The 16583-nt window shown below is 44.9% G+C and overlaps 1 protein-coding gene across 13 annotated transcripts in view; it reads right to left on the reverse strand.

Annotated features, from left to right (window-relative positions):
- CAMTA1 (calmodulin binding transcription activator 1) overlaps nt 1–16583 on the reverse strand; it is a 2014371-nt gene that overhangs the window by 124243 nt on the left and 1873545 nt on the right. Inside the window, exon 1 of one of the 13 annotated variants that reach the window (XM_073603619.1) lies at nt 15140–15555. The exons of the other annotated variants lie outside the window; for them this stretch is intronic. Within the exon in view, the coding sequence (XP_073459720.1) occupies nt 15140–15203 (64 nt within the window). The 5' untranslated portion in view covers nt 15204–15555. Of the gene's footprint in view, nt 1–15139; nt 15556–16583 lie in introns of those variants that run through there. 13 annotated transcript variants of the gene reach the window in all.

Consider the following 16583-nt stretch of genomic DNA (forward strand, 5'->3'; position numbering starts at 1 on the left):
CCAAACTCCTGCCTAAACAATTTTTTTTTAGCTGTGGATAGACGTGGGAAGAACAAATAGCAATGTTTGCTGTACATGACCCCATAGGAAAGATTTTACCTGACTTCCTGTTACTGTGACAGCAGGAAAAGAAATAGGTGGAGTGGTTGTGTGGTGAGGTTTTGGCTCACTTCCTGGCCCTGTGACACCAGAACACAAAAAAGGAGTAGCCATTGTATGGGGAGAGTTAAAGTAGCTGCTTGTCCTGGCAGCACAACGTAGCAACCCTATGGCAACTATGGAAATAGGAGAGGTGGTTGACGCCAGGATAGACGGACAGGGCAGGTTGTATGGGGAGATTTTAGGTAGCTGCTTGTACTTGTGATACACAATGGACAAGGCAGGTCAGAAGTTCTAACACTTCCCATGAACCCAACAAAGGTTGCAACTCTTTCCTGTTTTACTAAAACAAGCATTTTGTTTTAGAGTGTCTCCAGACAGAAAGGGAGGGGACATTTTAGGCTGCAAATAAAAACCGGACAGAGGCTCCAACCCTTCCTCACTCAGTCCACTTAAGTTGGGATTTAAAGCGTTTACAGGGTGCAATGACTCCACCAACTCCGTCATGTGACACTTGACCACTCTGCATCACGGGAGGAGGTCACATGTCCCCAGTACCCCAAAACACAGTTTTTTTTGGGATGGTAGCCAGGGCTGGGACAAGAGGTGGGCAGGAGGGATGGGTGCCCTGGGCGGAATTGTTTACTGTAGGGATGGGGGCGCCTTCCTTCCATTACAAGGCTGACAGGAGTAGTGACGGCGGGAGTGATTTTGACAAGCTAGAGACTGCTGGGCATAGGATCCCCTAAGCTTATGAACGGGAGGTGGGCGCATTTGGCATCTTTGTCCTGGGTACTGGATAACCTTGTCCCGGCACTAGGGGTAGCAACATTATAATTAGTTGCCAAGAAACACTAAGGATGAACGGGAGGTGGGCGCACTTTGGAATCTTTGTCCTGGGTACTGGATAACCTTGTCCCGGCACTGGTGGTAGCAACAATATAATTAGTGGCCAAGAAACACTGTAAGGATGAACGGGAGGTGGGCGCACTTTGGCATCTTTGCCCTGGGCACTAGTGGTAGCAACAGAAGAATGAGTTCCCAAGGAACACTGTGAGGATGAATGGGAGGTGGGTGCACTTTGCAATCTTTGCCCTGGGCACTGGATGACCTTGTCTCGGCACTGGTGGTAGCAACAGAATAATGAGTGACCAAGGAACACTTTGAGGATGAACGGGAGGAGGGCGCACTTTGCATATTTTGCCCTGGGCACTGGATGACCTTGTCTCAGCACTGGTGGTAGCAACATTAAAATTAGTGGCCAAGGAACACTGTGAGGATGAACGGGAGGTGGGCGCACTTTGGCATCTTTGCCCTGGGCACTGGTGGTAGCAACAGAAGAATGAGTGGCCAAGGAACACTGTGAGGATGAACGGGAGGTGGGTGCACTTTGCATTCTTTGCCCTGGGCACTGGATGACCTTTTCTCGGCACTGGTGGTAGCAACAAAAGAATGAGTGGCCAAGGAACACTGTGAGGATGAACGGGAGGTGGGCGCATTTTGCATTCTTTGCCCTGGGCACTGGATGACCTTGTCTCGGCACTGGTGGTAGCAACATTATAACTAATGGCCAAGAAACACTGTGAGGATGAACGGGAGGTGGGCGCAATTTGGCATCTTTGCCCTGGGCACTGGTGGTAGCAACAGAAGAATAAGTGGCCAAGGAACACAGTGAGGATGAATGGGAGGTGGGCGCACTTTGCAATCTTTGCCCTGGGCACTGGATGACCTTGTCTCGGCACTGGTGGTAGCAACAGAAGAATGAGTGGCCAAGGAACACTGTGAGGATGAATATAAATGGGTTTGAGAAGGTGGGCTTTCAAGAGACCCAGTCACTTTGCCATAGACAAGGTGATGTGGTGACAGGGTCTTTTTGAAGTTACAGCACGTCCTGGCCATTTATTTCCTTTGGGAACCATAGAGGAGTCTCACTTATGCCAATTTTTGGGAACCAATTCTGAACAAACCTCACCTTCACTCATTCACCATTCAAGTCCAACCCACGTAAACTCCAAAGGAATGGCCAGAGAATGTTTGCTATTAGACTATCGATCTCAGCCCCGTTATCAGTCCATTGGGACCAAACTCTAGTTCAAAATGGTAAAGATTTCCATGTTGATAGGATCCATTACAGGAGTCTCTGGAAATTTCTTTTGAAAAGGGCCATTTTGCTAATTGAATTAGTTATCTATCTGGAACCTAAACTTGCAAACCATAACTTCAATTAGAGCTAAAAGAGCAGCTTTTTAAAATGGAATCTGAAGCACGGAGATGAACCTTTGTGGTCCATTGACTAGCGTGATGGATTTTCTACATGTGTTGCGCAAATGTGGAGAAGATGATTTATCGCCTGTCCTCCTCAAACATGGACAGCAGCGAAAAAAAAAGTCTTTACATAAAATGGCTTTTTTACAGATCATAATGACCTCCATTATAACCGCAGTGATGTAAACATCTATAGCATATAATATCTCTCTCTCTCTCTCTCTCTCTCTCTCTCTCTCTCTCTCTCTCTCTCTCTATATTTTCTATGGGTATATTTATTTGTTTAGTCCTTTTATTTGCTTAACAATGTCTCACAAATGCCAACACGTTCCGGGAGTCTTGACATGTCCCTTCCTCAGGGCTGTGGTTAGAAAAAAACAGAAACTTGGTACAAGTAGATGGAATCTGAAAATAAAAATGACCCACTAATGCATTAAAAAAAAAGGAAATATAAAAAAGAAAACGATTGTTTTGTTCTAGAAAAGGGGTCTACAGACTTTTCAAGGAACACTTAGTATACTTAAAAAAAATATTCATGGGCCAAAAAAAAAAACAAAACAGTTTTATTAATAAATGAGTCTCCTTCTATATCATGGCCCCTATCAGAGTCCCCCTTTACTTCAGGATCCTCATCAGAGTGCTCCTTATATCAGAGTGCCCCCTTACATCAGGGCCTCCATCAGAGTCCCTCCGTACATTAGGGTCCCCATCGGAGCCCCTTTTTTCTTCAAGATTCCCATGAGCGTGCTCCTTCCATCAGAGTCCCCCCTTACATCAGGGCCTCCATCAGAGTCCCTCCATACATTAGGGTGCCCATCAGAGTCCCGTTTTTCTTCAGGATCCCCATCAGAGTGCTCCTTACATCAGAGTCCTACCTTACATCAGGGCCTCCATCAGAGTCCCTCCATACATTAGGGTCCCCATCAGAGTCCCCTTTTTCTTCAAGATTCCCATGAGAGTGCTCCTTCCATCAGAGTCCCCCCTTACATCAGGGCCTCCATCAGAGTCCCTCCATACATTAGGGTGCCCATCAGAGTCCTCTTTTTCTTCAGGATCCCCATCAGAGTGATCCTTACATCAGAGTCCCCTCTTACATCAGGGCCTCCATCAGAGTCCCCCTGTACATTAGGGTCCCCATCAGAGACCCCTCCATACATCAGAGTTCCCCCTTACAACATGGTCCCCATCAGAGTCCCACTTACATCAGGGTCCCCATCAAAGCCCCTCTTATGTCAGCATCCCAATTACATCAGAGCCCCCCTTATATCAGGGTCCCCATTACATCAGAGTCCCCATCAGAGTCCCACTTACATCCTCTTCAGAGTCCCCCTTACATCAGGTCAAAGTAGAGACCATAGGCTGGCCTGTATCCTCAATCTTTTCACAATAAAAATATGCCACTGACCTTACCTGTTGGCCATATAAAATCTTGTAGTGGGCCAGATCTGGCCCATGGGTTGTAGTTTGGAGACCCCCTGGTCTAGAGGAGGGAAAAATAACCCCCCCTCCAACCCCACAGCTACTTTTTCCAATCTTGCCATACACAGTCCTATCATAACCCCCCCAGAGTACCAGCAGATCGATTGACTAGATCATCATACTGTTCTCTTGGCCTTTACTAATTACCAGTTTAGATATAGCAAACATAGTAGAGTATAAAAAAAAAAAAGAAAAAGAAAGTTGTCAAACACAACGGCATATCTCCAACCCCTGAAAACATGAAGGGGGTAAACCTGTCCGGCAGAGAGCGGATAGTGATAATCTCTGGTGAGAGCCGATATTAACTCTGCAGACTTAAATCCAATTATCTTTAATCCTCAAATCAAGTGAAGTCTATTTTGGAGATTGTGAAAGTTCCGCACTTCCCATGCCAAGTCTAATTCCATTGTAACCGGCTCAATCGTGTCTGCTCCTCGCAATTTTGGTTTTAAGAGGTCAGACAATCAAAAAAAGTCAATTTATAGGGGAACCCCACTGAATGATTATATGATGGTATAATAATAAAAAGAAAAAAATGGGGCAGACTTCATCAACCACTCGATGTTTTTTCTGCGGTCATTCTTCTATGTCTCTATAAGTAAGCTTTATATAGGGTGACAGTATTTATCAGTATGTCCGACAGTGGAGGAGGACAGTGACAGTGTGGGGTTGATTTACTAAAACTGGAGAGTGTAAAATCTGGTGCAGCTTCTGCAAAGAAACCAAATCAGCTTCCAGGTTTTTTTTTTGTCAAAGTTTAATTGCAAAAGCTGAAGCTAGAAGCCGATTGGCTGCCACGCACAGCTGCACCAGATTTTGCACTCTCCGTTTTTAGTAAATCAACCCCTGTGTGTCTTGTCAGATAGTGGAGGAGGAAGCAGTGCTGGATCAGTAATCTGTATATACAGTGCCTTGAAAAAGTATTCATACCCCTTGAAATTTTCCACATTTTGTCATGTTACAACCAAAAATGTAAATGTATTTTATTGGGATTTTATGTGATAGACCAAAGTGGCACATAATTGTGAAGTGGAAGGAAAATGATAAATGATTTTCAATTTATTTTTACAAATAAATATGTGAAAAGTGTGGGGGGTATTTGTATTCAGCCCCCTTTACTCTGATACCCCCAACTAAAATCTAGCGGAACCAATTGCCTTCAGAAGTCACCTAATTAGTAAATAGAGTCCACCTGTGTGTAATTTAATCTCAGTATAAATACAGCTGTTCTTTGAAGCCCTCAGAGGTTTGTTAGAGAACCTTAGTGAACATACAGCATCATGAAGGCCAAGGAACACACCAGACAGGTCAGGGATAAAGTTGTGGAGAAGTATAAAGCAGGGTTAGGTTATAAAAAAAATCTCCCAAGCTTTGAACATCTCACGGAGCTCTATTCAATCCATCATCTGAAAATGGAAAGAGTATGGCACAACTGCAAACCTACCAAGACATGGCCGTCCACCTAAACTGACCGGCCGGGCAAGGAGAGCATTCATCAGAGAAGAGCCAAGAGGTCCATGGTAACTCTGGAGGAGCTGCAGAGATCCACAGCTCAGGTGGGAGAATCTGTCCACAGGACAACTATTAGTCGTGTTCTCCACAAATCTGCCCTTTATGGAAGAGTGACAAGAAGAAAGACATTGGTGAAAGAAAGTCATAAGGAAGTCCCATTTGTAGTTTGTGAGAAGCCATGTGGAGGACACAGCAAACATGTGGAAGAAGGTGCTCTGGTCAGATGAGACCAAAAATGAACTTTTTGACCTAACAGTAAAACGCTATGTGTGGGGGGGAAAACTAACACTGCACATCACCCTGAACACACCATCCCCACCATGAAACATGGTGGTGGCAGCATCATGTTGTGGGGATGCTTTTCTTCAGCAGGGACAGGGAAGCTGGTCAGAGTTGATGGAAAGATGGATGGAGCCAAATACAGAACAATTTTCAAAGAATACCTGTTTCTTTCTGGAGGACCCTGATTATCAATGTAGATGTCTCTTTTAGAGAAGCCAGTTATCGGCTCTCTTCTCCTCTCCTCACGCTGTCAGCATGAGGAAATGAGTGCCAATAACCGGCTTCTATTTACATCCGTGATCAGCTTTGATTGGACACAGCTGATCACATGGTAAAGAGCCGAAGATTGGCTCTTTACCTCAATCTGTAATCAGCAGTGTTCTCCGGACACTGTGATCACAGTGAGCGCCGCGCCCACGTGCCGTCGTATGGCGGCCTTCCAGAACTAGCCGGCCGCACTATAGCCGTCATTCGGCTATAGCATGATCGGCAAGTGGTTAATGCCTAAGCACAATTTTGTATCTTTGACATGTATTAGTAAAATACGATTCACACATGTGCAGCCGCGGGTTCCTGCTGGGGGTCCGGTGCGTTCCTGCTCACCGGTTCAGTTGCAATTCAGGTCCGAATTTTTTGCCTGAATTCAGACCTGAATTCATTCCAAAGACGCACAGGACCCTTCTGCAATCCGGACCACGGACCGCCCCCGAAATCTGTGTGAACCGGTCACACTCGCCTGTCATGCGAATTGGATGCAGGGGAAACCCGCATTCAATTCGCATATATGTGAACCCGGCCTAAAGAGCTCTATTTTTTGGCACTCCTTACCAATATCCACAACACTTTCCAGGAACCTTCCACATTGCCAGAAATGACCTTCCATTGACAAAGTCCAGTGCTACCGCACCCGCCCACCGGAGGCGCTGTCATCTCTAAAGGACAAAGGGCACTGTGCGCTGAACTCCACTTGGCAGCTAAATCTTGGCTATTGTACTGGGGGGGGGGTATTAAAAAACATTCCCATTTCTCCAACCCATCATTGGTTTACCATCCCATTTCTCAGAATGGGGGGTGCCTTTAGACCCCTGAAACGCGTTGGATATCATTATAAACGTTGATTTAGCAAAACATTTAAATCGTGTCCATTCCATTTAAGGATCCCGTTAGGATTTTTTTTTTCTATTTGTTATTGAGACTCAAATGAAGTGTATCGCGGTGTAATTGACAATTACTTTGGTTACAAATGAATATTTTAAAAACAGAAGTGTGACCTTTAAATGAACAGTATTTTGTAATTAAAGTATATTTTCAGAGCAGAACGCGGCGTGGGTAATTCACAGGGAAAGTGTTTCCTTGTAACCTATAAGTGTATAGAGAGGAATGGCTTTAGGGTACAAAGTCCATTATATAAAATTCCTAAATACCTGAAGATTTCCTCATTCTGGTTCGCAAGATTCTACCATCACATCTACATTGATAATCAGGGTCCTCCTGATTATCAGTGCAGTCCCAACAGTGGTGCCAGTCAGTGCCCAGCAGTGCTGCCAATAAGGGCCCATCAGTGCTGCCAATCAGTGCCTATCAGTGCCTCCTCATCAGTGCCCAGCAGTGTTGCCAATCTGTGCCCACGAGTGCTGCCAGTCAGTGCCCAGTAGTGCTGCCAATAAGTGAACACCAGTGCTGCCAACTAGTGCCCATCAGTGCTGCCCATCAGTGCTGCCTTTCAGTGCCACCTCATCAGCGCAGATCAGTGAAGGAGAAAAATTACATGTTTGTAAAATTTTACAACAAACTATGAAAAAGTTTTTTTGTTTTTTTTTCTCTAAATGTTCGGTCTTTATTCCCTAATGTAATCTAGTTGAGTACAGTGTAGCATGACCGCACAATTGTCATTCAAAGTGTGACAGCGCTAAAAGCTGAAGATTGACCTGGGCAGGAAGGGGGTAAAAGTGCCCAGTAGGCAAGTGGCTAAGATCTGTTTTACCCTTAGGCCCGAAGGGGTTAATAACATTACAATATGGCTTGTGTAGCAATTGTATATGATAATATATATATATAGATATATATATCTATACATATATACACCGCGATATATATATAGATATAGATATATATATATGTATGTATATATTTTTTGCTATTTTTTCCCCACAATAGTGGAGTTATCCTTTAAGTTCCTGGAAAGCAGAAAGAGTTAAAGAGTGCCATTGTCTTCTACACCACTGAAGAGAATGAAGAGAACGCAGGCACGGTGGATCATGTGAGCGGCTCAGCTCTCAGCCTCCCATTATGACATCATCCTCCCTCTTTGTCTTCCAATGTTAAGGAGCTGCTAATTGCAGACAATTAGGTAAGAAGAAGTGGAGAGATTTTCTATGTCCAGGAACTGCCTTCATCTCCTAGAAAGAGCCGGATTATTCAGGGAGGGGAAAAAAAAAAAGAGCGAAACTCTATTATTGATTATCTCTGATCTCGGAGAGCTCGTCTCTGCTGAGCGTTTGATTCGATTTAAAAAAATATTTACATTTGATGGATGATTGGAAACGGTTTAATTTTCCATGTGCATGCGTGCGGTTTCTGGGAAAATGCTTTTTTGGTGAAAGTTGCTACAGGATGTTTAAAGTGAACCTGACCTAATAAATATGTACTGTAGGTGGTCACCGCTGAACTCCTCTCCTTTTGAAAATGCCAGTTGCTTGGCTGATCCAAGAGCTTGGATTATTTTATGTCTTTGCAGATCAGAAGGACCTTCCTCTGACTTTACTGATCAGAGGCAGCCAGGTATTTCCAGAAGGCATTGGTCAATGTCTGAACCTGTACTCGATTCCTTTAAAGCACAAATCTCCAGACGTTTAAACAAAGGGCCAATTTACTGTCCTTCAGACCTTAGTGGAGAAAATGTCCCAGAATCAGTGGAAGTAAACAATACCTCAGGCTCGGGAGTGGTGGGACTAAATAACATTTTATAGCGACTGTGGTCAGTAAGAGAAGGAATAGTGCCCCATCATTGGTGTCAGTGGGAGGAATAGTGCCCCATCATTGGTGTCAGTGGGAGGAATAGTGCCCCATCATTGGTGTCAGTGGAAGGAATAGTTCCCCATTTATTGGTGTCAGTGGGAGGAATAGTTCCCCATTTATTGGTGTCAGCGGGAGGAATAGTGCCCCATCATTGGTATCAGTGGAAGGAATAGTGCCCCATCATTGGTGTCAGTGGGAGGAATAGTGCCCCATCATTGGTATCAGTGGAAGGAATAGTGCCCCATCATTGGTGTCAGTGGGAGGAATAGTGCCCCATCATTGGTGTCAGTGGGAGTGCCCCATCATTGGTGTCAGTGGGAGGAATAGTGCCCCATCATTGGTGTCAGTGGGAGGAATAGTTCCCCATTTATTGGTGTCAGTGGGAGGAATAGTGCCCCATCATTGGTGTCACTGGGAGGAATAGTGCCCCATCATTGGTATCCGTAGAAGGAATAGTGCCCCATCATTGGTGTCAGTAGAAGGAATAGTGCCCCATCATTTGTGTCATTTGGAGGAATAGTGCCCCATTCATGTATGTCAGTCGGAGGAATAGTGCCCCATCACTGCTATCAGTGGGAGGAATAGTGCCCCATCATTGGTATCAGTGGAAGAAATAGTGCCCCATCATTGGTATCAATTGAAGGAATAGTGCCCCATCATTGGTATCAGTGGGAGGAATAGTTCCCCATTCATTGGTATCCGTGGGAGGAATAGTGCCCCATCATTGGTATCAGTGGAAGGAATAGTGCCCCATTATTGGTGTCAGTCAGATGAATAGTTCCCCATTCATTGGTGTCAGTGGGAGGAATAGTGCCCCATCATTGGTATCATTCAGATGAATAATTTCCCATTCATTGATGTCAGTGGGAGGAATAGTGCCCCATCATTGGTATCAGTGGAAGGAATAGTGCCCCATTATTGGTGTCAGTGGGAGGAATAGTGCCCCATCGTTGGTGTCAGTGGGAGGAATAGTGCCCCATTATTGGTAGAAGAGGGTGGAATAGTGCCCAATCATTGGTGTCAGTGGGAGGAATAGTGCCCCATCATTGGTATCATTCAGATGAATAATTTCCCATTCATTGATGTCAGTGGGAGGAATAGTGCCCCATCATTGGTATCAGTGGAAGGAATAGTGCCCCATTATTGGTGTCAGTGGGAGGAATAGTGCCCCATCGTTGGTGTCAGTGGGAGGAATAGTGCCCCATTATTGGTAGAAGAGGGTGGAATAGTGCCCAATCATTGGTGTCAGTGGGAGGAATAGTGCCCCATCATTGGTTTTTCAAAACAACATGCTCTCCAGGAAAACGTATCAGTTACAGAGATGGGACAAACCATTTAACACTGACAGGGGTGCTTACAATGATCGGGTTTTATCCCAAAAGGAAAAAAACAGTTTACTGTAAATGCTTATAAAGTGTGAGGTGGAGTTTGGCTTCAATTTGTTGGTGTATCTAAATCTGTTGTCCATCTAACACTCCCCTGTTGCTGCTGTGCGAAGGTGCCCCCTGTGCTCCTTCATCCAGAGTGGGGGGCGCTCTAATACAAGAGGTGTGTTACTGGCCAGATCACCAGGTGAAAACAGAGGGATAAAAGCCTAAAAAAAAATAAAACTAACGCAGCCACCACATCTAATAATTAGTAAGCTACAACGTATGACATTTTTTTTTTTTTGTTTAATACATTTAACACTACCCTCCCCCTAGACTGACAACGCTGCTTTCCAAAGGTGCTCCCTGTGCTCCTTCATCCAGAGTGGGGGGGGGGGGGGAGGGGTGATCTAATACAAGAGGTGTGTTGCTGGCAGGGTGGTCCAGTGCCCAGGGTAAGGATGCAGAATTGGACTCCCCTCCTCCACTGTTAGAATGGGTGTACAACCCTGCTCCTATTCTTTGCCCCCTTGCTTCACTGCGCCCGGGGCAGCTTCCCCTCCTGCCCACCCCTGATCCCCGGCCCTGGTTAACTGGCCAGATCACCAGGTGAAAACAGAGGGGGAAAAAAAAAAAAGCCTGAAAAAAGAAAACGACTGCAGCCACCAATGATTGGTAAGCTGCAATGTATGACATTTTTGGTTTTGGGTTTAACACGTCTTTAAAGCCATGAGGCCTCCAGAAAGAGACCCTGGAAGTGGGATGGGTCTTGCTTGAAGACCTCAGTGACTGGCAATGTGACATTACCATAAGATGCCAAGGCTGCCAAGTCAGTTTGTCACATTCTTTTCCCCCAGCGGTTGGATGAGACGGCAGAGGAAGAACGGGATTGGCTGGACCTAACCCAACCGAGTAAGTGTGAGATAGACTGGAAGGATGGATTCAGGCCAAGCCCCACAGCCTGACATCACTACCCAACCTTTCCTGAAGCTCTGAATGGAAGCGAATGACACGGACGATGTTCCAACATCTAGTGGAAGGCGTGCCAGGACAGAGAGGACCAGCTTCACATCAATGCCCTTGGCTTTGGAATATTGAGCTGGCGGGTATCCAGCTACTTTGGGTCATATGCAGTATAATCTCAATGCCAAACAGGGCGCCTGTCGGTAATTGAACCCAGGACTTTAGTACTGCAACGTCACGGCACTAGACACTTAAAGCTCTATTAAACCCAAGATCAAAATATATTACCAATCCTTACATGTGGTGGCTGCATTTGTTTTCCTTTTTTTTAGTCCTTTTTCCCCTCTGTTTTTACCCAGTAACCAGGGCCAGGACAAAGGGGTGGGCAGGAGGGAAAGCTTCCCCAGGCGCAGTGAAGTGAGGGGGCTCAGGGTTGTACACCACATTGTACAGAATGTATTAACAGTGGAGAAGGGGGGGGGGTGCAATTGTAGATCCTTGCCCTGGGAGCTAGACGACCCTGTCCCGGTACCGCTACTAACACACCTCCTGTATTAGAGCGCCCCCAATCTGGATGAAGGAGCATAGGGAGCACCTTTGGACGCAGCATTGTCAGTTTGGGGAGTGGGGGGGGGGGGAGGTTAGGGGTACTAGCACATTTTTTTCCTTTTGGGATAATGTTTTTAAACAAATAAATAAATGCTGATCATTGTAAGAATGGTTTGTCACATCCCTGTAAACTGATACACCTGAAGGAGACCTTGCGCTTTTGAAAAACAACAGACTGGCTGGCTGGATCACCAGATGAAAATAGAAGAAAGAAAACCTAAAAAAGAAAAGGAATGCAGCCATCACAGCTAAGCATTGGTAAGCTCCAATATAATAAATGTTTGCTTTTGGGTTTAATACCTCTTTCGTTTAGTTAGTTTATACAGGTTCACTTCAGATTAGCAGAATTTTGACCTCTGAAGAGTAAGCAGGAGGAAGGTAAAAAAAAAGGTAAACAATTCATTTGCACACTTGCTTGATTTGTCTATATACACTATATTGCCAAAAGTATTGGGACACCCAGTCTTAGTCTTAGTCCGTAGGGTTCAATATTGAGTTGGCCCACCCTTTGCCGCTATAACAGCTTCAACTCTTCTGGGAAGGCCATCCACAAGGTTTAGGAGTGTGTCTATGGGAGTGTTTGACCATTCTTCTAGAAAAGCATTTGTGAGGCCAGTGAGTCTCCGCTCAAATTCATCCCAAAGGTGTTCTATGGGGTTGAGGTCAGGACTCTCTGAAGGCCAGTCAAGTTCCTCCACCCCAAACTCGCTCATCCATGTCTTTATGGACCTTGCTTTGTGCACTGGTCCAAATCATTTGGTGGAGGGGGGATTATGGTGGGGGGTTGTTTTTCAGGGGTTGGGTTTGGCCCCTTAGTTCCAGTGAAGGGAACTCTTAAGGCATCAGCACACCAAGACATTTTGGACAATTTCATGTTCCCAACTTTGTGGGAACAGTTTGGGGATGGCCCCTTCCTGTTCCAACATGACTGCGCACCAGTGCACAAAGCAAGGTCCATAAAGACATGGGTGAGCGAGTTTGGGGTGGAGGAACTTGACTGGCCTGCACAGTCCTGACCTCAACCTGATAGACCACTTTTGGGGTGCATTAGAGTAGAGACTACAAGCCAGGCCTTCACATCCAACATCAGTTCCTGACCTCACAAATGCTCTTCTGGAAGAATGGTCAAACATTCCCATAGACACACTCCTAAACCTTGTGGACGGCCTTCCCAGAAGAGTTGAAGCTGTTATAGCTGCAAAGGGTGGGCCAACTCAATATTGAACCCTCCGGACTAAAGTTGGATACACACTATACAACTTTTGTTGTTATATTTCCTTTAGATTTACCTTCAACTATGTAGTGCAAGGACCTGCCCAATTGCATACAAATTGAATAGTGTATAGGTTCGACCTCCATATTATATGGTTTTGGTAAATCTAAAGAAAATTGAGGTGACTCCCCAGTTTGATAACTCCGAATCACTCCCACACATCGACACTCAGCCGGCATCCTTCCGAGGCTTATCGAGGCTTCAGCTTCCTGCCGATACACGGCACTTGTGGACCTCTCCATGGAGACATCCTGGCAGCTCTCCTGTGCAGGGCCATCTTAATGCATGGGCACCCCTGGGCACTGCCCAGGGGTCCCAGGTGCATGGGGGCTCCACAATAATCTTGCATTATATCATACTTGCCAACTGTCTCGGATTTGGCAGGACTGTTACACTTTACTAAGCTGTCCTAAGATGGTCACTTCCCGAAACCTGTACTGTGCCCTCCTTATCCGAGTATTGTGAGCTCCTGAACCCCCCCCCCCCGTACTGTACTGTACCTTTCTTTCTTTCCACCTGCACTATTCCCTTTGTAGTCTTTGATGTATGGCATGTTTTCTTCTTGTTTAAAATCGATTTTATTGAAAGTACTAATAAATATATGTTTAATTTTATCATCTACTTTAATTCTTGAGAGAAGGTACGTACATTGGGGAAGACTAGTAGGGGCCCCACTGCATTACTTTGCCCAGGGGCCCATTATGCTACTAAGACAGCCCTGCTCCTGTGATCCTGCATGTGGAAGCACCTACCTTATCTAGCGCTTTGTAAGTGCACCCTATATTGTCTACCATTTTTGTGTTTTTATCGAAAAATTGTTTATGCTGCCTGGCGCTTCTCTCTGCTCTTTTTGCTTTCCTATAGTGTGTATCCAGCTTTAGACTGGGATGCCATTAAAAGTTCATGTGTGCATGTAAAAGGCAGGTGTCCCAATACTTTTGGCAATAGAGTGTATATTACTTTATGGAGCAGCTGGTGAAAAGCGTGCCTATCCTTTTAAATCAAAACCCAAAAAGCAGGCTGCTCTCATTCAACCGCGACCCAGAATCTGTCATAGTCCTTTTATCACTTCGGCAGCATCGAGCGTTAACAATCACTACGAGAAAATCAATGTGGCCAAGAGGCAGCTTTTCTGGGCTCTCTTGGCTCATTGGTCTACCCCGTGTCCTATGCCCCGCCCACTTGCAGCATGGCACAACCGAGTTTGCATTGTTCCACAATGGAATGTTGTTTTGATTCCTTTGCCGCTATTCCTACTTATATGGAACAATGCCCGATTGGCCGATAAGCATTGGGCTTTATGAAGAGTAATTAATGTGCAAAAAAAAAATAAAAAATCTTTTGGAAAATCTACAATCTGAGTATCACATTTGAATATGGCTGTTTGATTTGGGTGTTTCTTTCTTTTTTTTTTTTTTTTCTGTACCAGTCCTCCAGCAGATTAATTTAACAATGTGTGTGGGGGGGGGGGGGGGGCAAAGAGCAACAAGGCCAGCAACCCCCAGCAAGCCGATTTCACCGGTTGGAAATTCAGAGCAGTCAAACCAATGAAAGATTCCATCCCGATGGGTTGCTGTGGCTTCCTGCACTTTGCCTGAGCCCCCCCTCCCATCCTCCGCCTTATTAAATAACCTCCACGTCCGCTTTAATGGATTGCCATCATGGCAAATGAGACCAATTAGCACTCCTGTTGCTGCTTCAATTAACTCACCGCCGGCACACAACAATAAAACACCTAAAAGCCGAGACGATCCAAACACAACCCGGACCACATCAGCCTACGGAAACGGCAAAATACATTCAAATGCAACAACGTATGCTTTCATATTTTTACTAAGAAATCCCTAAAACTGCCTTTTTTCTTTATGCCGAAATTCAACCCATTGCACAGCAGGCTTCCTATGGCGGTTCTATTCTTTAGTCTCGTGTTGGAGGTCGAAGCGTTTTCATTCACAAAAAAAAAAAAAATCCGTCACTGCAACGCGGGTTTTACAGAGCGGACGGGTCCGTGTTTCCATTCACAAATCCATGCAAGCCAATGAACAAGGCTTAGCTACAATACATGACAACACACAGGCAAAGAGCCTGCCCAACGAATGCTGCAATCCTGATCCTCCAGCTAATAAGCTCAGTATGAAGGCAGCGTGACATCACTGCAGCTCGCAATGAATGAACACCCAGCGAATGCAGTATTATGGAACGCTCAACGTTGTTATTGGGAGAGCTAGGAGCACTGCAGAACGTCTTTTTTTTTTTTTTTTTTGGAGCGTACCTTTCCTTCCGCTGCTGGCTCTGAGATTTCCAATGTGGCCATTGTCACACGAATTACAGACCATCCAGAGGTTACATGGAAATCAAAATTCTGCAATAAGATTTAGTGTTTCCTGTTGGAAGCAGACCTGACTTTTTTTTTTTTTCCCCCTCTCGGAATGTTATTTCAAACATCCTGTATTTAAACTCAAACTTCAGTCTCGGAACGAGAAGCACAGACAGGTTTATTTGGAAGCAATGTATTAGTGATTTGGCTTTTGTTCTTGGTCCAGTTACAAACGATCGGCAACAATTTTTTTTTTTTATAAAATTTTTAAATGTATTCCGGTTCTTTGATCTCAGCTAGACACCGAATCGAAAAAAAGTCTCAAGTAGCAAGCTTTTGTTTTTGATCAGCTGAAGGCAACATTTAAACAATGCATTCCGGTTTGTTGGATCTCCAGAGGTACACACCGGATCAAGTCTACGTAACAAGCGTTCGTTCCCGGTTACAAATTATCAACTAGGTGCAACATTCTTTAACTTAATGCATTCCGTTGTTGGATCTCCAGAGGTACACACCGGATCAAGTCTACGTAACAAGCGATCGTTCTCGGGTCCGGTTACAAATTATCAACTAAATGCAACATTTAAACAAATGCATTCCGGTTTGTTTAATCTCAGGGGTACACACCGGATCAAGTCTACGTAACAAGTGTTCTTTCCCGGTTACAAATTATCAACTAAATGCAACATTCTTTAACTTAATGCATTCCGGTTAGTTGGATCTCAGAGGTGCACACCGGATCAAGTCTACATAACAAGCGTTCGTTCCCGGTCCGGTTACAAATTATCAGCTAAATGCAACATTTTTCAACTTCATGCATTCTGGTTGTTTGATCTCAGAGGTACACACCGGATTAATTCCACGCAACAAGCGTTCATTCACGATCCGGTTACAAATGATCAACTAAATGCAACAATAACTTAATGCATTCCGGTTGTTTGATCTCAGATATTCACACCCAACAATAAGCAGGTCAATTGGTGAGGGTCCGCCCCACTGAGCTACTTTACTAAAGGAGTTGAGATACTTTTCACACTATAAACATGGTGACTATTGACTTCAATGAGCCAATCATCTCACCGATTCTCAACTCCTTTAGTAAATCAGACCCATTGGGGTTGATTCACTAAAACTGCAAAATCTGGAGCAGCTGTGCATAAAAACCAATCAGCTTCCAAGTTTTATTGTCTAAGCTTAATTGAACAAGCTGAAGTTAGAAGCTGATTGGCTGCCATGCACAGTTGCACCAGATTTTGCACTCTCCAGTTTTAGTAAAGCAATCCCATTGTGTTTGCAAACACACACACACAAAAAAACAAACAAACTCTTGAACAGCGCACCAAGCTGGCCGGTATGTACAGACCTTGTCAATGTTAATGAATTATATTTAGCCTAAGAG

This window comes from Aquarana catesbeiana, linkage group LG10 (genome assembly GCF_042186555.1).
Source record: "Aquarana catesbeiana isolate 2022-GZ linkage group LG10, ASM4218655v1, whole genome shotgun sequence".
NCBI classification, from domain to species: Eukaryota; Metazoa; Chordata; class Amphibia; order Anura; family Ranidae; genus Aquarana; species Aquarana catesbeiana.